This window comes from Echinops telfairi, unplaced genomic scaffold (assembly GCF_000313985.2).
Source record: "Echinops telfairi isolate 266 unplaced genomic scaffold, ASM31398v2 ScPeMD7_3;HRSCAF=10, whole genome shotgun sequence".
Classification (NCBI taxonomy): Eukaryota; Metazoa; Chordata; class Mammalia; order Afrosoricida; family Tenrecidae; genus Echinops; species Echinops telfairi.
Window position 1 is genome coordinate 39087009 of NW_022103899.1, and position 20993 is coordinate 39108001.

General features: G+C 36.8%; 1 protein-coding gene across 1 annotated transcript in view; it reads right to left on the reverse strand.

Annotated features, from left to right (window-relative positions):
- The window catches only part of IKZF2 (IKAROS family zinc finger 2), a 158446-nt gene that overhangs the window by 4843 nt on the left and 132610 nt on the right, over positions 1 to 20993 (reverse strand). The window contains exons 6-7 of the mRNA XM_045295483.1: positions 8615 to 8752; positions 1623 to 1766 (exon numbers count right to left, since the gene is read on the reverse strand). Coding sequence (XP_045151418.1) covers positions 1623 to 1766; positions 8615 to 8752 — 282 coding nt within the window. The remainder of the gene's footprint in view (positions 1 to 1622; positions 1767 to 8614; positions 8753 to 20993) is intronic.

The window sequence follows — 20993 nt, forward strand, 5'->3', positions numbered from 1 at the left end:
AGCGCCATGTCATATAAGACATGACAAAAATGTTCCAAAATGCAGAACTTTAGAAACTGAGACAACAGAAAGGATGATGATAGCATATTTCACATTTTGCCAATGCCTAATTGAGGTAGAGGCATGTAATGGACATTCACCAAATAATGGCATTTTAAAATCACTGCTCTGACAGACACAAAAACAACAGCTAGAGAGACAGAGAGAGGAAGGAAGAAAGAAAGGAGGAAAAAGGGAGAGGAAGTTACCTAGGGACCAAACAGAAGAACCTCAGACCTTGAGTGCTAGACCAGGAATGCTTAACTGACTTTGTATTAACTGTGGTCCGTAGAATCCTTAGATTCATACTCTTTCCATGATCTCTGTCAGTAACTCCTCTAGTTACTTTTTCAAAAGACCTTTTGGTGATTTCTTATCTCCTCAATTTTATAAGTAAGGTAAATGTCCTTACTCTTTCTTTCCTGAAATAACTAAATAATGTATTTCTTCCTTATCGCCATTCATCTAGTTGAGAAGGTCCCATAATGCTCTTTTGAATATTTTCTCCCTTTATGTCCTATATACAGCAAAAAGGAATATATATTTATGCATATAATAAATAAGAATTCTTTATATTCACTTTATAAGATACATTCCTTTAAAAATCATGTTTTTGTATCCTCCTAGATAATTTATTACTTATAGTATGAACTCTGAATAATTTGAGGTCTGACGATATCAAAGAGTAAGTTGTTCTATCAAAGAACTTAGAAATGAAAGAGGAAAGTCTAAACATATACTGTCTAATCTTTTTCATTTTACAACTATCAGCTTAAATGAAAACATGGTAGACCTATAGAGCCCCATGTAAGATACCCTGGATGTGAGTTGTTGCTTTGTATTTCTAATGTAGAATTTTGAAAAGAAAAAAAACCCCATTATGATTAGTTCTCTTCACTCTAGATGCAATACTAAAAGACCTATGCATAGTAATGAGTTAAAGATTCGATGCTAATGTACATTTTAAAACGGAACACTAACTGTCCAATAAAAAACAAAAACAGAACCAAGTTGTTGCCATCAAGTTGCTGTGACTCATGGCAGGCCGGCAGTAGAGCGGAGAACTGCCCCGTACGTCTCCCAGAGCTGTGTAAGTCTCACGGAGGCAAACTGCCAGCCTGTTCTCCTGGGGAGTGGGTGGTGGGTTAGAACAGCTGACCTTTTAGTTAGCAGCTGAGCATGTAACCAGTCAATAGACTATACCATTTCCAGTAAAAATTTATTATTTTAAAAGTAAATTAACATCTCATATTTACATGCCATTTTACTTTACATTAATTTCACTGTGAAATAAAATAGCAAGCTATTATTATTACTTCTCCTTTTATTTCTCTTTCTTAGACCCAAATGCCTAAGTATGTTTGTGTGTGTGTGTGTGTGTGTGTGTGTGTGTGTGTGCGCGCAACTGTGTGTTTAAATGTGGTGCACGTGGATTGGCATAGAGTAAAAATAAATAACAGAGAAAAGAGGCCAGTATTTAATCTGTGAGTGAAAATACACCGGCATTCTTCTAAGAAGTGAGAGTATGCCTTTTGGTCATTAAAATCACCCTTTAAAGAAATAAAAGCATTCTTAATGCTTACCCACAAACTTTTGTGGAGTGGAGCTTTTACGTTTTCCCATATTCCCCGTGAGCTTCTCTATGACAGCAGGTCTCTCAAAAGGCACCAGAGAAATATTGTTGTCCATAATAGGCTCTTGTTCCTTACAATCTTCCATAGGAGGTACTATATAAAACCATACAAAAATGCAGTCTGATAATTTCTTCAACATTTGGAAAGATACATAGCTGAATTTGCCATCTCAATACGAGCTATACAAACATTAAGCAAGTGAGCTTGAATAAAAGCAAGCAGAAAGCATAAAGTCTAGTGTGAAAAGTGTACTCTAATTTTACCCTCACACTTACACACACACACACACACACACACACACACGACTTGTTTTTACGCAGGTCTCCTTCAGATCAATGACACCAACTGTTGCCTCGACCCGAGCACACGTGTGCATCTTGTGTCTCATCTTATTTCTCTGAAGGAGTCTTTTTTTTTTCTTTTAACATCGGTTTAAATCAATACCACAGAGACTAAGCTATTCTCCAGGCTCTTGGAGTTAATTTTTAAAAAATAATTTAATAAAATCAACTTATTTTACAGGGAAATGTAAGCAGACACACAGAATAACAGCACCGTATTTTAACCTGTGTCTTTGGCCCAGGTCCTTTCCTGCAGCAGATTTCCAATGTGTTGAGCGGAATGAGCCCTTAGCCCTGTTGCCAGTAGCTTAAACACCTGCACAAAGCAGCTTTCACGAAGGAGATCCCATTCTGAACATGTCTGCACATAGTAAACTGTGGCAGCTTTATGATTGTGATTTAGTTTGAAAAGAGCTCTTCAGCAGGGTAAGAGAATCCATTTCCAAACGCGCGCATTGGCTTACTTAAACTACTGCCCGAATTCATTTGAAAGACACTCTCCAAGGCTGCTCTCGCCCCCCCATTTCCCTAAGTTGCTATGGACTAATCTATTGGATATCGACATTTGGGGCATTGCAGAGGAACTTTGAAAAGTTGTATTTGAATGGAAATAGTGTCAAAGGACATTCAAGTAAGGATAGAGTGACATATGTGACAGAACTGATGAGCTGGTTAAAACCAGAGTTCACCATTGTTTCATGGTGAGCACTGCTGGCTGCAATTGCACTGGGGCAGTGTTGCCTGGAGACCCGAGGCGTTCATATCAGGGCTCACAGGCAGCGCACGATGGTTTCACCTCTCCTCTCCATTTGGACAGACTATCCTGACCGTGCGAAGACAACGCATTTGCATTTAGTAGGAGCTGCTAACATACCACAAGAAAGCAAGAGAACAAAGTGAGGAAAATTCAGTGTCTAAGGCAGGTTATCAAGTCATACCCAATATGGGCTGATGATTTTGAAGAAATGAGAAATGACACCAGAACTTTTCCCCTTTACAGTAGACACATTAAAAAAAAATCTTCAATCTCAGTTTTGATTAACCTGTTGTGCTTTGTGGTTGGGCAGAAACACTTAATCTATAGCCTCCATTTTATAAGAAGTTCTTGGGCTATGAATGGAATCCTCATCAGGGATACCCTGATTATATAATTTAAAATTGGGGAGAGAAATGTAAGATGAAGTTCAGAAACAAGGAAATGCTAGGTCACTGTCTATATGGACAGTGGTATATTTAAGTGAAATAAGTAAACCTCTAGAATAGTAGATACTCTCTTACCAACTATATATATGGATGTATATATAACATCTATAATAAATATTCAAAAATTTTGTGGAAAAAATGGAATTAAAACATAATGGAAAATTTCCAAAACCTTTTTAAAGCTCCCGTGTGTGTGTGTATTTATGTATAATCCAAATACAGATAAAGTAAAGTTATACAAATAAAGTTATATACATACATACAAACAGACACATATGTTAAGAAAAGTATAAGGATTACTAAAAGAAAATCAAATAAGGGAGGCAGGGTGGAATGGTGACATGGTGGTGATAAGGCATAATGTAATTAAATATAAAGTATTGTCGAAGGCTTATCTAACCTTTAACTTGTGTGGTGGATTCACAGATAACATTATGAAAAATAACTATATAACTACAAAGAAACAGGCCACAAATGGACCAAAGTTGAAACTATATCACAGACCAAGATCCAAAATGAAAAGAAAAAAAAGTGTTGGTGTTGATTTTGCTAAACACCAGCTAAATTAATAGGGTTTGCCCCCAAAATGAATATACTAATTAGTTTTGAAATGAATAGTATAAAATTTGACAGTTGTCCTTTAAGTACGAGCTTGAATTTTCATATTTGCACACATTCATAGTCAAAATGAAACCCAGGTATGAGACCCGCCCCGTACCACATCCAGTCAATTCAGATTGGGCCCCAGTTCAATGAAGCTCATGTGAAATGAAAATATTGACTTCAACAGAAAGCTAGTCTAGCTTCTATTTTACAACAGGCCTTCTCAAGTCAAGAATTCATTCTGATGTTTACTGTATCAGAGATAATTATCGTATGTAACACATGAGCTGTGTGTTAAGTACTTTGGGGGGCTTTCTTTTAAAGGTAGTACATTAAATAATTTAATTAACCCCTGTAATAATTCCCAAGAGACAGTTATTACTATCATCTTTATTTTACAGGTGGAGACACACAAACCCAGACACATGAAATTATTTCCTTAAGGCTAATACCTATTTAAGAAAGATTGTAGGGCTTGAGCCAGGTGGTATAGCCCCACAGCCTGGGCCCTTGTTATGCTTTTCTTTCAGAGGTAATTTGATTGTTGATTTTTTTACAAACAAGTCTGACATATTCACACAGTCAGCTATTGAAGACCTGATAACATTTTCTCATTTACCTAATTAAAATGAATTTTTTTAACTTTCATATATTATGGGCAACGCATTAAAATGTTTCTGAATATGTATTGTTTGAAACTATATATATATGTATATGTAAATATATATATACATATATAAACAAGTTCTCTAGTTAATTCAATAGTGAATTATCATATAGTGAGGTGTCTACCAAGTTTTAAAAAAAAATACCAATATGCCAATGTCACTTGTTTGGGCAAGCTTCCAAACCAAATGTCTTCTTTAATCGCATTTTCATGCTAGAGCCAAGATAAAAACTTCATCTTCCAAGAAAACATAGTAACTCTGCGACAGAGGATACCTTTTATTTGGCTTCATGTCTCTAATAATTCTTGTAATGTTTGGACAGATAGCAATTATTCAATGGATACTTACTGTATGATTTCATGAAGGAGAGTATGCTTAACAAAGTATTATTCCATACTTGGATAATGAACTTCTCTTTCCCAAATGCTTCAGAGCACAGACTTAAGAAGATGCATTCTTGTTTTAAAGCAAGACAAATTTTGGGTTCACACTTTCAATTTGTTTTTAGCCTAGGTATAGGGGGGTATAGGGGGAGTAGTAGTAACATTTTGGCTTTTGAAGCTTTCATTAAGTTGAAAGCACTTGTAAAATCAGCATAGAGCTAATTTTCAAATAATGTAAATAATCTGCCTTACAATGCAATTCAATATAGCTAAATTTCTACAACTGGGAGCCACAATTTTCCCTCCAGAGCCACATCAACCTTTACTAAGAGCTCTTTATTCTACCTCCCAAACTCTTCAATGCTTCCTTCCTCCTGGCCTCTTATCCTCACATTCTCCTTGGCATTCTCACTTCTAGCCTCTTTCTCACTACCTGCTTTCACAGGCAGCCATCTATCCTTTATTTTACACCGCCGACATTTCCCTTTAGAAGACACAAATTATTCTTCCTAGGTTCCATGTTGATGTGCTTTCATACAAGGTAACTTCTCGGCTTGGAATGTACACTTTCTGTTCCCTGTCTCCTTCTATGCTGTAAGTTTACTCATCCCTAATGCTTTGGTCAACACTAAGACACATCTGAAAAGCTCATTTTAACTTCTTTAGATATGGGTAGATTATTTCCACATCTTTGAGCTTAAAGAACTGTTTCATTTTATTTCTCTCTCTCTCTTTAAATGTAATTATTTCACATCAGACAGTAACATACATTTATAAAAGAAATTATATTTATTTATCTTTATATACCATACTATTCAATAGAATTTGGTAAATATTTTATAGAAGTTGACAAGTGAAAGAATAACTTTTTAAATTCAGTTCTTCCCTCACTTGAAGAGACATGTTTTGGGAAAGACAGGCTAAGAAATAGAGCTATGTTCGATTTCTACAAAGGAGAGAACAGCAATCTGTTTCAAAGAGCTAATAGCAACTCGAGAGATGGCAGCCCCTATATCTATTACCAACATCCAAATGAAAAATGGCAAGATGCAGCAAGATAGGAAGAGAAGGAGAAGGAAAACTTTGAATTATGCTGTGGTTCTGTTTCGAAGGATACACATACCAATATATGTATATGAGAAAGGGTAATAATAAACTCAATTAGCATTTTATGTAGTATACATTTTGCTATTATGGCAGTTATCAATTCCTAACTCATAAAGCCAATTTCCCTGGTATAATGTAAAAAGGGGAAAGTTGAGAATCACTTCAAAGTATTGTTACAGTACAACTAGGAAAAAAAGTATAGTGTGAAAATGGATTAATAAAATTTATGTAATTAGACCAGCTATTTAAGAACTAATTTTGGTCCTAAAAATGATATCAAACCTGCTCTTATCCCCTACTCTTTTGCTTGTCCTGTGTTCTACATTCTAGCATCTTGTCCTGCTTCTCCCCACTAACTATCAAGTTCAGGACCACTATGTAATGGATCAATGCTGTTGAAGACTAAGCAGTCTGGGAAATGGGGGCCCCAGTTGTTTACAGGGCATGTTTTCCCCACTCTACTAAAATATGCACATTCTTTCCTATTGATTAACTTGTTCCTCACTTAGTCTCTAGGTGGCTAACTGGGTTTTAAATGGTTACATGTTTACTGTAATCATTAACATACATACACCTTTATCTCCTGAAACATTGTAAATCCTTTTAGGAGAAACTCTCTTACTCATCTATGCATCACAGAGATCCAAAATTAACCGTGACTAGAAAATGATTTCACCAATGGATTTGCATGCACATAATCTTTCCAAATGGGAGAACATTACAAGGCAAAACTAGTAGCAGTGGCCTAAGGTGTCTTTGGAAAGCTTTGGCATGCTTTAAAACCTCCATTAGCTCCCTGTCTCAAGTCAACCCTAAAACCAACATTCATCAAAACTAGCATGCATGATAGAAAACAAAACAAAACATAGCAAAATAAACAGTGTGTATGCTAGACCGTTAAACCCATGAAAAGTTCCTTATGCCTACTATAGGAATACAGATAAAGTGGAACTTACTTTTTCACTAAAATAATTTTGTTTTAATATAGTATATCTTTTTCATTTATTTTATTCAAATTCTAATTCAGCTATGGTAATCCTCAAAACAGTCCTTTTCTGAAGAGAACTAACAGTTCAAGGGTTTCTCAGTAAGTACAGGAGAAATAAAGGAAGCCACACAATTTACAAGACAAACGTTTAGCTAATAGTTATTTAAATTCGGAAAAGAAACAACTTCATAGGGGATGGTATATGGATTGTAGCTTAGCATTGAATGCTCTTAACTGTGAATAATCAGAAGCATTTTGGGGCTACTGCTGCCCATGCGATCACATTCTATTTTCACAGCACGGTCAGTCACACTAGGTCACCTGGCCAGACACATTTGTTGGACTTCCAGATGACCATTAGAAAAGCTATATGCTGTTGCATAGGCTACCTCATAAGTTCAAGTAGTGTGCACTTCCAAGATCCGATTTCTTGAAAAACACAGGTTTTCAAAGATGCTAGCACATGACGTTCATAATACAAACATAAATAGACTGAATTACAACAAATTAAAATTGGATTTGATTATTGAAATTATATTAACTGTCTTTCAATACAAGAACAGGTTTCCATTATTTAGGATAATGAAATATTTTTTAAAAACCAACTCAAAAAGCCAGCATTACCTTCTTAATAAACACAGCTTCACAATGTGTACTATATTAAAAAAGAAGAAAACTACAACTTTTAAACAGACAAAATTAGACAAAAAAATCCTTGAGCTGGTTATGTCATTAAATTGATCTCAATTTAAAAGTGGTTACCACAATCCCCAAATGTATCATTTGACACTGGCTAAATCCTTTTTCCCTTGATTGAGAAAAGCTATAAATGTACGAATTTGTTGTGGTCTTTATGTACACTGTTTTAATAATAAAGTCAATCAATATAACTGTAATTCATAGGATAAGACAGAGTCCTTAAGGCTCATGAATGAAATGCATCAGATTTGCTACATGCCTGACTGCACTACAACTAATTTTTGTGAGACAGCAAAATATAGTAACTTTTCGGAGCTGCTCCCCTAACAGCCACGGTGTAGGGTGGAAACTCGGATGCTTTGCTTGGGTTTTCCTCCTTCCTTTCTTTCTTTCTTTGGTGAATGGAAACAGTAGTCATGTCTAATTTTAGTCTCGGTCCATATTTGTAGAAAGCAAAATCCTTAATTTCACAATAAATTCCAAGAGTGATTGGAGAAATTCAAAACTTCTATCACTGATCACTCATCTAAGAATTATGAAACAGTATGCAAATAATTAATTCATTCTTTCAGGAAATCTATTAGACTTATGTGGAATGATCTCTAACATCTGGGGACAGCTAATGAAAAAGAAGAGTCAATAGCATCTCCCAATGTTGCATTCAGGGCTAGCTACCGTTCCTTATATTAATACTCAATATGACCTATCAGGAATACACCTGGACCATCACAAACACTCAATATAGCTTGCTTGCAAAGTATCACAAAGTTCAATTCTTTTAAAATGTGTAAAATCATTCCACACAAAATTAATGTGGTCTAAAACCGTTTTAAATGGAGTCAGATTTCATCTGCTGTTTTTGAAAAGTGGAAGGCACTATTTAATTCACAAAGCACCACAACAGCAGTTTCAGAGCTGAATGAAAATGACAAATGGCATTTCTACCCACCATGGTGACTCATGACCTGCCCCGCAGCCTCCATGCTAACGTTCTGCAGATAGTTGTGGCAGCGTTCCTTGTGCTCCTCCAGTGAACTCCGCTGCTTGTAGCTTCGTCCACAGTAGTTGCACTTGTGAGGTTTACCCACTGTGAAGAGAATGCAGGATCAGTATGCTGTCAGTCTCAGCCCAGGCCTGATCACAGGCCAACGCCGGGGACGTTAGAGGAAAGTCGTTAGAAGCTTTTGAGACTTTTGTCGCTTTCCTTCTCCACACTCAGAGCTAGGCAAGAAAAGACAATAAGTTTCTACCAGGACTAAAAAGTGGCAAGGAGACCGGCAGATCAGACCTCTGGAGACAGAGAAAACACTGAATCAAGTTCACGCTCCGACTGTATCACAGACCATTGCAGCTATGAGACTCCGTCTTCAAATTTTTGACTTCACACTAGCATTTACTCTTACACGACTACATCTCCCCACATTGACTCATTGAAAAGACAAATTAGGAGTAGTCTAGATACAGGATGAGAATCAGTTTTGGGGGTGCGGGGTGGGAAGAGGGTAGGGTACAGTCAGGAAATTGTACTGAAGATAACCAAAATGTACTAACTTGAAATTTCACAGTTCAATAAAATTAGATTATTCATGGGTACCAAGAAGAATGAAAAAGAATGCAATTGATGAGAAAAAGTACACATAAAAGCAGAGTGTTTCCTCTTTCTTTCCACTTCGGTAGAAACTATTCACAGTTGCAAAACCTGCGGCAGATCTAAGTGTATTCTCTGTCGTCAGCAGTGATCTTAGAATACCAAGAATTAACCTACATGGTGCTTTGAGGCAGGATTATTAACAGTAACCACGACGCCCAAACATATTTAATTACACAATGGTGGTAATATTTTCCAACACATCTCACATTCAGGAAATGAATTAATCTTAATAGCCAGAGAGCCATTATCTCTGTCTACCTGGTAAAACAATAAGACGATCACACAAGAAACTTGAAAAAGGAATAACAAACAAAGGAGAAATATAACCTTTATGAAAGAAGCACACGTTACTGTCTGACTGTGATGGCGCTGTGGGTTAAGTATGGGCTGCTCACCACAAGGACTGTGGTTCAGACCCAGCAGCTTCTCTGTGGGAGAAAGATGCCTGTCCCCCTCAAGATGTATAGTCTTGGAAAACCTGTCTGGGGTTGCTGAGTCAGAATCGACTCAAGCACAGTGAATCTTTTATTGATACAAGAGTATCACCGAGCACATGGATCCTTGCTCTTGAATGGATGCAGAACAACATAAAATGCCAGGTGGTCTTTCCCAAAGCGTCCTTCGTACAGCACAGGACTTAGGTTCCTGACTCTCCTTTGACTCCCACTGGGACCACTTCATTTTGTTCAAGGACAAGACAGTCAACCCCTTTTCACAACCTAAGACAGCATCCCCATCTCCAGCCACCTTCCAAACCCCATCCTCGTGCCCTGGTCACAGAGAAATGGAAACAGAGAACCCAAGCAAGGTGTTCATAGTTGCATAAACGTTTCCCTATATTAATGTATAAAACAAAAACAAAAATTAAAAAACCTAGCTATTTCATAATTTTTTTAAAACATCTTTAAGGAAAAGGTTTTTAGAACATGGTTAGTCAGTTTTAAAAAGACAAAACAAAGTAGCTTCTTTTGTTTTTTCAGAACAAAGTATTTCTGGGAAGTCCAAACTGGGTAGCTAAGTGTAGCATTTATTTAACTATGTGAGAGCATAAAAAGGAAAAGAAAACACTTCTCATCAACAATATTTAGTCTGTCTTACTTAGCACTTAGTCTGACATAGTGCTACAGAAGGCTTGGGTACAGATGCACAACAACGAGCCCTGCTGTTGGCTATTGCCATTACTGCATTTTGGATTATTCTGTTACCTTTGTAAAAATAATACATTTGCACGAAACAAGTCAATTAATTTTTATTAAACACTTAATAGTAGCTAACCGCCCACTGTAAAACAGTCCAATCATCTCCCTTTCTTCCCTTGTAATAGTTCCGTCGCATTGTATTGCATATTACTTCTATTTTACTGTGAACTTATCCGTCTACACTTTCTTCCTCATTTATCGATCAGCAATCTCTGTGCCCTCTACATTTAATGAAAACATGGTTTCCGTCAGGTCCCATTCCCTCACAAGCTTCGATAAACTCTTTTGACTCATCTGATAAGAGGAACTGCTGTACTTTTTACTGCTTCTAACTCAGTACTTCTCACTAGCCTCATCTCTGAAGTCTGTGCGACCTGCTTCACTTCAGGTCGTTTCAATTTTGCAACATCATTGGACAGGAGGGTCTGTCTGAGGTCAGGACATTAGGCTAGGAATTGAAGAGGCAGACGTTTGTGAGACTCTTGGTTTCTAAACTGGACATTCAGCACCCTATATAATCTGACCTGAAAGCATATATCTCATCTTCTATCGCAGGTTCTGGCCCAAATTACGTTGCACATCTATACAGTTGACTCTTGCTTCTTTCTGGAATGGCTTAACCCAATTGCTACCTTTTGAAATCCTACCCGTCTTACCACTCCCAACCTCCTTGACTCCATTCCATCTAAACACAAGCTTTTCACCTAAAGAGCCATTGACGCTCCTGCTTAAGACCCTTAATTCCATTCCAATTTGTACTGTTTGTGGTTATTATGCATTCATTTAACTTCCAATATTAGACTGCCCTCTTAGAGAAAAAAGAGCAAAATATAATTTCTCTTTTTCAACCCCAAAGAGTTCATCTTATTTTGGAGTTTTCAAGATAAATGCATTTCTTCTTTCAATATTTTTCCCAGGCTAAAAAAGTTAATTTTCTAATTATAAAAATAATGAATCCATGTAAAAATGTGAAAAAAAATCACCAAAAGTATCAGCCACAATAATATCATTCAGAGATAAGTATCTTTTTGACATTTCTTTATCATCTTCTTAGATTTTTCTGTTTGTTTATAAAGTAGGCTTAAGTGGTTGCTGCGACACAGAGCAAGCAATGTGGAACAGGAAATGAAGGTGGCAGTCTTCAATCTGATTCCAAATTTGTAAAGTTATTCAATGACCAATATGGTATACACTTTCATTATTAAATAATGTGGCTGCTTAAGAATGAAATAAAAAGATATATTTTACTTTCAATTCATGTTTATGTATTTTCCCAAAGGCTACTGTTAAGTTTTAACAAGTTGTCTGAACCTACCAAATAAATATATGACACTATTCATTCTTTTTTCCCCAAAGACACTGTGGGGAAAAAAAAAATTAGTCCACTCAGGATCTTGTGAACCAAGAAAGACTGGAAACCTCTGGGCATGAAAATATAACTTTTGTTTTTCTAAAATTCGGATTCATGATAAGCAATACACAAAAATCACATTTATTAGACATTTATATGCCACCCTTTCAATTTACCCAATAATTTGCCTATTTATCAATTATGATCTTAATGCTATTATCTTTCTCAACAATTTGATCAATTTATATACATATTAATGCTAAGAACCACTTAAGTATTCCTTGTACTTAAAATACTATTATTATTTAATACCTAATTTTATTGCAGCCTAATAGGAAGAGTTTACCAATGTTGGTGGGAGAGAGAATGTAGAATATTCAAACAAGTTCTGGGAAACAGTCCATTTCTTGTGATTTCTTAGATGTTCACAATGTACATGAGCATGTAAATGGTTCTTTTTGGTTTTAGATTAACAAGCCAAACAAATAAGTGTGCAAAATCTGTTTGATCCCATGTATACCCAAATTATTTTGAATTCAGAATTCATTTTTCCATTATTTAACCAATCCTTAGGTCAGATTCTTCTTATAGTCCGGCTTCTCTCATTATTTGCTCAGCATACAGACTGAACACGTGTGATGGAAGGATACAGCTCTGATGCACCTGTTCTGATTGTAAACTACATAGTATCGCCTTGTTCTGTTTGAATAGGCGCCTTTTGGTCGATGTACAGGTTCTGTATGAGCACAATTTAGTGTTCTGGAATTCCCATACTTAGCAATGTTGTCTATATGTGTTATTATCCACACAGCAGAATATCTTTGCATAGTCAATACAAGACAAGTAAACATTTTTCCTGGTTTTCTCTGCTTTCAGCCAAGGTCTATCTGACATCAGGAATGATATCCCTGGTTTAAGTCCTCTTCTAAATGTGGTTTAAATTTCTGGCAGCACCTTATCAATGTACTGCTGTACAATATGTGAGTTATCTTCAGCAAAAATAATGTGTTATTAATGATATTTATAACATGTGTTATTAATGATATTGTTCAATGATGTGTTATTAATAATATTGGTATTAATGATATTAATTTGTTATTAATGATATTGTGATAATATCATTATTGTTGATTAATATCATTATTGTTCATTAATGTGTTATTAATGATCTTGTTCAATGATAATGACTTCATGTGTTATTAATAATATTGTTAAATAGTTTTCACATTCTTTTCAGGCTGTCTTCCTTTGGCATGGGCACAAATATGGGATCTTTTCCAGTTGGTTGGGCAGGTAGCTGCCTTCTAAATTTCTTGACATAGACTAGTGAGTGCTTCCAGTGCAGCATCAGATGCTTGAAATACTTTAATTAGTGTTTTCTCATTCCTTGAAGACTTATTTTTCACTAATGCTTTCAGTGCAGCATGGACTTCTTTCAATACCATTGGTTCTTGGTCATAGGCTAATGCATGAAGTGGTTGGATGCTGACAACTGTTTTGGGTTGCATGATTCTGTGTATTCCTTCCACTTTCTTTTGATACTTCCTGCATCAGCCAATATATTGCCCTTATAATCCTTCAGAATTGCAACTTAAGGTTTGAGCATTCTCAAAACATATCATTATTATATCTGGTTTAGCATTATGGATCATTTTCTTTGTTAGAACTGGGTGATGCTACAGTTTAGGCTCTGAGCTGCTAACCATCAAAATTATTAGTTAAAACCTATCAGCCACTCCAAAGGAAAAAGATGAGGCTCCTTTACAGATTTGCAGCCTTGCAAACCGATGAAGGGCTGCTATGAATTGGAACTGACTTGATGGCAGTGGCTTTGGTTTGGTTTTCATAATAGAGCATGGTCCAATTCTTTAGTTTCATTATGTCAAGCACATTTCTTTGAGAGTCTGTGTGTATGTTTATATGTATATCTAATCCAAAATCTACATTTGTCAAAGTAGAACAGATGGAGGGTATATGTAAAAGCATGACATAGATCATATAAAAAGCTATGCATTTTTGAGCTAGACATTGTGGGTCCAAATCCAGGTTTACTAGATGGGCTGAGGATGTTAGGTAACGTTCTTCTCTTTGCACTTGACTTTATCTTTCAAACGAGTTCCTTAAAATAGTGTTTAGCACACAATAAGAACTCATTAAGTGTTAGCCATTACTTCTTTAACGAACTGATGGTTATCAAACAGTAGGGCACACAGAAGGTGCATCTCACCCAGGCCACAGTCGTTTCAATCACCTCACATGCTTGCGAAGGCTGGCTCATGAAAAAGGAAGACCCAAAAAGGGCTGCTGCGTTCGAACCGTGGTGCTGGTGAAGATTCTCGAGAATGCCAAAAGAATGAATCAGTATTAGAAGGTGGAGCGGGCAGGCGGGGCGGAATGCCACAGGTTGTTCCTTAAAAGAGAGATGACCAATCCTGGTTTGCTTACTTTGACATATCATCCAAAAAGACCAATCACTAAAACTTATGGTGTTTAGTCAAGTAAGGGTAAATTGGAAAATGAAGGAAATCTTTAATGAGATGAATTGACAAAAGAGTCACAAAAATGGACTTAAGTCTACCAATTGTCATGAAGATAGTACATGATAGTACAAGATAGCACATGTCGTGAAGATAGTACATGAAGCTAGTACAGGACCAGCCAGCATTTTGTTCTGTTATACTTAACGGTCACTATGAGTTAGAGATGACCTGATGTAACTAACAATAAGAATGATACACATAAGCATACTGACCTCCATTAATCTTAAAAACGACCTGGTCTAATGTATGCCAGAATATTCAGCTTGAAGTGTTTATACATTCACATGGTCATGCAATCCGTACAGTCGTGAGGCATGCAGCTGCACAACAGAGTAACACACCTCCCTTTAAAGATGTGGGATTTGGTATCTTTCACGTGGGTGTGTATATACTATGGTCATCATGGTTTCCATTCAACTGAAAGTGATTCCAGTTTGAGAGAGAACATTTGATACTTTAAATAAAATTTAGTTAAACTCCAAGTAAATTTTACATGTTTATAAGGATTGATGCTCCAGTTTCCTGTTCCTCGTTTGCCTGATTTTCTGTCATTTGGGAGTTTTCTTTTAACATCTGACAAGATCGTATAGGCTGTGGATGGACAGGTTTCTTTGACTCATTTACATGGATCAAATATAAAAAATAAAAAGGTAGGATAAAGGTGAACTTACCCAAAGAAAAGCACAAAACAAAAACCCCAGTGTGACGTGCCCTTTGGGACACTGACTGAATAATGAGGTTGGTATAAAACCACTCCATTTCTGCCACGGAGTTCTGCAGTTGCTATTGCTATGACTCAGCATTTTGACAGGGAAGTCACAACTGTCACACCAATACCCACTTGGGGAGCATGCATAGTGTTGGTGAGCTCGAGAGTAATGACAGTACATGTATACCATTCAAGAGCTTGAGGATGGGTTCCGTGAGTTTTGCACATTTCTTTACAAAGAGGTGTTGAGGGAAAGTTTTAATGGCCTTTACCCACAGTGAAATGAACTATATCTAGTGAACATGTGTTAAAGAAGACAGATTTCTTTTTAATCATTCCTTCTACAGGTAAATGTTGGAGTTTAAAGAAGTGAGGCTAAATTTATAAATGACAAGCCTCCAAAAGGCAAACTCACCACCATTGAGGGGATGCCAAATCATGGTAAGCTTACAGAACAGAGTAGAACTTCCCCTGTGGGTTTTCCAGACTGTAACTCCTTTTGGGAGTAGAAAGCCCTGTCTTTCTACCATGGAAAGGCTGGTAGTCTTGAACAGCTGAAAAAGACGGACCTAGATGTCTTAAAAATTTTTAAGTTCTTTAAAATTCTTAAAAATATATATAAGGTAGAGTAGATATATAATCAGTCTTTCTCTGGGCAAAATTTTAAAAGAGAGAGAGATTATCTTAGCCTCTAGTCTAATCAAAGGGGGCTTTTCTCTTCTGGTAAAATTTCCACAAGCAGGGCCAAAAGAATGTTTTACAAGTCAGGAAGGAAGATACCAATCCCATCCTTTCTCTTCTGTGTTTACTGCAACCCATACAGGGAGGCACCCAAAGCATCAATATCAGGACTTGATGGGTGAAATTAGCACCACACAGTTATTCAAATCATGTGTGCAGCCAACACTGCTTGTGTAATTATCAATGTAATCTACCTCTATCACCCACCTTCAGGAAGGAAAGGAGGGGTTGAAGGTGGGGAAAGTTCACACTTGGGTGATCACACAGAAAGTGGGCCGGGTGCCAGGTCTACAATCAGGTGAAAACAGTTCTTTCTCACAGGATGCCTCCGGGACAGATTATACTGTATTTACTGTACCACCACGATTGTGAATGAACAGAACTAGAGTCGATTTCTGAACCAGCATCATTTACTTCAATATTGTCTATAGATTAGTTTTGGGGTTTTTTGATGGATCTTTTTGGCAAAATTGTTATCAAGAGGTGTGGCAATCTGATTTTAATATACTGCCACTTTGAAAATAATTGACTACAAAATAAATTTTTTGGCCAAGTACTCAATATTCAGACTCTTTTGTTATCTACCCACTTGACAAAAGAAGCAAAATCCTGTTAATATTCAAAGTTCTAGAAACTATAGCAATTCCTTGATATACAAATCATTTTGTGTGGTGTGTAAGTAGAAGGATTTCATTTATGCTTGCCCCGCCATCCCCGAGTAACCCTGAGGCACAGGGTGAAGTAGTAACAATGAAGGAAACAGGTGAGCTGAGACCAAAGAGCCCATGGCAGACAAAGAAAAGAGAGCAGAAAGCAGAGCATGAGGGTGAAGGGGAAGATGCCCGAAAGCAAACACAAGGGGGAACCTAACGTGTTAGGGAAGAAAGCGAGTGATTACAAATGCTACGTGTACTTTAAGAACTTCATTTAGGGAACTCTCTAATGACCATCCATCTAAGGATATGGGGATTTTATACGGTAGTGAATCTTTCATTAAAACAGGCCTGGTAGGGATTAAGCAAGGGCAATGTAACTGAGAGAAATCACTGAAACCCAAATGAAGGCTGAGCATGATAGTGGGACAAGAGGAAAGTAAAGGGAAATAGAGGAAAGAACTAGGGGACAAAGGGTATGTATAGAGGTTCTAAGACTGGAATGTACATGTGTAAATATATTTATATAAGAGTGTGGGGAAACAGATCTACGTACATATATTTATAGGTTTAGCATTAAGGCAGCAGATGGACATTGGGCCTCCACTCAAGCACTTACTCATTGCAAGAGCACATTGTTCTATTAAGTTGGCATTCCAGGATGCACACCTTCCCAACACGATTGCTGAAGAAAAATGTGATCATAGGAAAGGTGGTGAAGAAAGCTGATGGTGCCGGCTACCAAAAGATATAGCGTCTGGGGTCTTAATGGTTTGAAGATAAACAAGCGGCTAACTGGCTCAGAAGCAACAAAGCCCACATGGAAGAAGCACAACAGCATGTGTGACCACAAGCTGTCAAAGGGATCAGGTATCAAGCATCCAAGAACAAAAAATCATGTCATTGTAAAGGTGGGTGAGTCCAGAGTGGAGACTCAAAGCCCATCGGTGGGCAACTGAATACTCCCTTACTGAGGGGTTGTGGGGAGGAGACGAGCCAATCAGGGTGCAGGGTAGCAATGATGAAACATATAACTCTCCTCTAGCTCTTTAATGCTTCCTCCCCCCAACTATTATGATCCCAATTCTACCTTACAAATCTGGCTGGACCGGAGGATGTACATTGGTATAGATAGCAACTGGAAACACAGGGAATCCAGGATAGATGACTCCTTCAGGACCAGTGGTGAGAGGGGTGATGCCTGGAGGGTGAAGGGAATGTGGGGTAGAAAGGGGGAACCAATTACAAGAATCTAAGTATTGCCTCCTCCCTGGAGGATGGACAGCAGAGCGGAGGGAAACATCGGACAGGGTAACTTATGACAAAACTCTAATAATTTATGAATGATGAAGGGTCCATGAGGGAGGAGGGAGTGGGGAGGGAGGGGGAAAATGAGTAACTGATATTAGGGGCTAGAGTGGGAGGCAAATGTTTTGAGAATGATTAGGGCAACAAATGTGTATATGTGCTTGACACAATGGATGTATGTATGGACTGTGATGAGAATTGTACGAGACCCAATAAAATAATTAAAAACAAACAAAAAATATATCTGAGGGGCTACACACTCTCATGACAAATAAACAGACTGTCCTATGTATGAAAACGTTCACAACTAGATCATTTGACATGTTATTTCTTTAACAATACAGCCAAAGATTAACTCCATATCAAGCCAGATACTACTTTTGTCTTTCATTTATAAGAAACTCAAAGATGGGAAGGAAGGAATCTCTTATGAACAATTTCCCTGAAGATTTGTGGGTTATACCCTAAATATGACTGCTAGTGCTTAAAACAGTCTACTGAAGGAGAATGTGCACATATGTTCAAAGGTAGGCTGAGTCATAATATTTTATTCTATAGGTAAATCCTCACAATAAGTAACGCCATAACGTAAAAAACAAGCCAGGGTAAAATAATAATAATAAAGTAAAATAAATAAATAAACCAGCATCCAGCAACTTCCAAGTAGGCTATCAGCAATCAGTGTACTATTTAGCTGTTAGAGTTTTGCAAAAATCAGTAGTGGGAACTAAGCATTTAATATCTCTGAAATCTGTGTGCATAACCTATAGCCCTAGCAATGAACGGGATTTGAAAGGCAGTCCTTCTATATTGCTGGGTGCCACCGAGTCACAGTGACTGTAAGGGAAGGGTGATGCACTAACCGATGGGCATTTACCTAGTGCATCTAGTGCAGCTTCCATTTAAACTGACAATTACATAACAACAAACATTTACCCTGAAAAAATGTCCAAATCTGAAAGTGATATTTTAGTGCATAGTTTTCGTATTTAATTGACAAACATGAGCAGTATTCTGAAAATCAGCAATCCTGAGGATTTTGGAATAATTGGAGAATTACTGATATTGGAAGGTCTTACTCTAGGGTTATGTGATACAAATATTCCATCATCAATAAATTGTGATTTAACTGCTATGATTTCCCTTAGCTGGCTAATAAAAAAATTACCGAAATTAAGGTGTTTAATAATTGAAGATCTTATTAAAAACCAATGCAATTTTTTTTAATGAGGATGAACACCAAAAAACAAAACAACCCAAAGCAACTTCTGTACTGCTTTGCTTTCTCAGTGATATTTTATTCATATATCTATTAAAATTACAACATGCTAGAGTGAAGAGGAACTTTGAAAGAAGACAGCTGTTAAGTTGACTCAACTTTTTAGAGTAGATGAGACAACAAACTTCCTTAGGGACACCGGATTTTTCATTTTGAAATGTTCTTAAGTGATACAATTTTTTAAAGAAAAATGTCATTGTGTTTATGGTGAGAGTTTACCCAGCAATATAAGTTTCCATTTAACAATTTCTACCAAAAGAATTCAGTGATACCGGTTACATTTGTCACAATACAGCATTGTAATTCATTATTTTTTGGTTGCACGATTTCTACTACTCATGTTTTCAGGTTTCCTTATCAGCTCATCTTTGCGTTCGGGTTGTTGTTAATGATTTGATCTCCTATAGTTGATTACTTACTTATTTAGGAGCTCATTACAGGTGGTACTTTGAATTTTATGGCCCAATCTGTTATTTAGCTAATAATACGTTTAGCTAAGGAAAATACTCGTGGGCAGCCCTATAGTCTCAACTGGTCCAGAAAGACTGTACATTTTAAAAACTTACATTCTCTTCATTTTTTTCTTCTCATTCCATAAGACTACAAAAATAATTCCTTTTTTGTTTGTTTGATTTTTTTAAATGATTCCTTTCTTGCACAACAAATAATCATCATGGGAATTTGAATCCAGTATAACCTATGGTCAAAACTGAAGTTTTAAAAAGACATAAGAATATTTGAGACTGTGTGAGAAGTATCAGTACTTAATTTTTAAATCTTTAATTTCACCACAGCATGGAAATACATGGGAAGTATATCTAAAATGCAATGGGATAAGTGGTATTATATTGTGCATAGGGATTGTTGAATAGAAGATTGATTTTCCTCTGTAACTTCGACCAAACTCACAATAGAACGTTAAAGAAAAAAGACAAAAAAAACCCTAGTTTCCCCTAGGCTTTTTCAAAATAATAAGTATGCTAAGAATTATTTTGATTAATAAGGATTAAAAGCCTAATTAAAATACTCTTTCCCCAGAGTATTAGAAATGAGAAGGTTAAATAAAGAGTAATATATAATACATACAAACCAAAATTTTAGAACAGTGAGTAACTTAAGTACCTTTCAACTTAAAATCTAAAGATCAAAATAAAAAATTTTTTAATAAGAGGATAGATTTATGCATTCTCCATTAAAAACTCATGTTAAGTATTATGCTACCATAAATATATACAAAGCAAGGTTGCGGATTTCTATGATAAATCTCAAGGTTACTAGATAGGAAGAGTCAAAAGTACAAACCGGTCTTTAATTTTTTTTCTTACAGCCTTTTGTTGATGTTATTAGGCCTTCACATGGTTTCCACCCATAACAAACCACATGTACAGCAGAACACAACACTGCCTGCACCACCTTCTCAATTCTTCCTGTGCTTGAGTCCATTTCTGCAACCGCTGTGTCCATCCATCTGTTAAGTGCTTTCTTCTCTTTCTGGACCCTTTGGCTTTATCAAGCAGAACTTTCTTCTTGAGGGACCTGACCTTTCAGGTAACATGTCCATAGTATATCAGATGAAGTCTTGCCATCCTCGGTCTCAGGAGCATTCTGGTTGAATTTATTCCAACACAGAATTGTTTGCTCCTCTGGCAGTACCTGGGGCATTCAATATTCTTAAACACCAAAATTCAACTGCATTCATTTTTCTTTGGGTTTCCTTACTCATTGTATAGCTTTGGTTTGCATATGAGGCCATTGAAAATGCCATGACATGGTCAGGCACACCTTAGTCCTCTAAGAGACAGCTTTTCTTTTTAACACCTTGAAGAGGTCTGACACAGCAGATTTGCTCATTGCAATATTTGCAGGATTTCTTAACTGCTGCTTCTATGGGCACTGA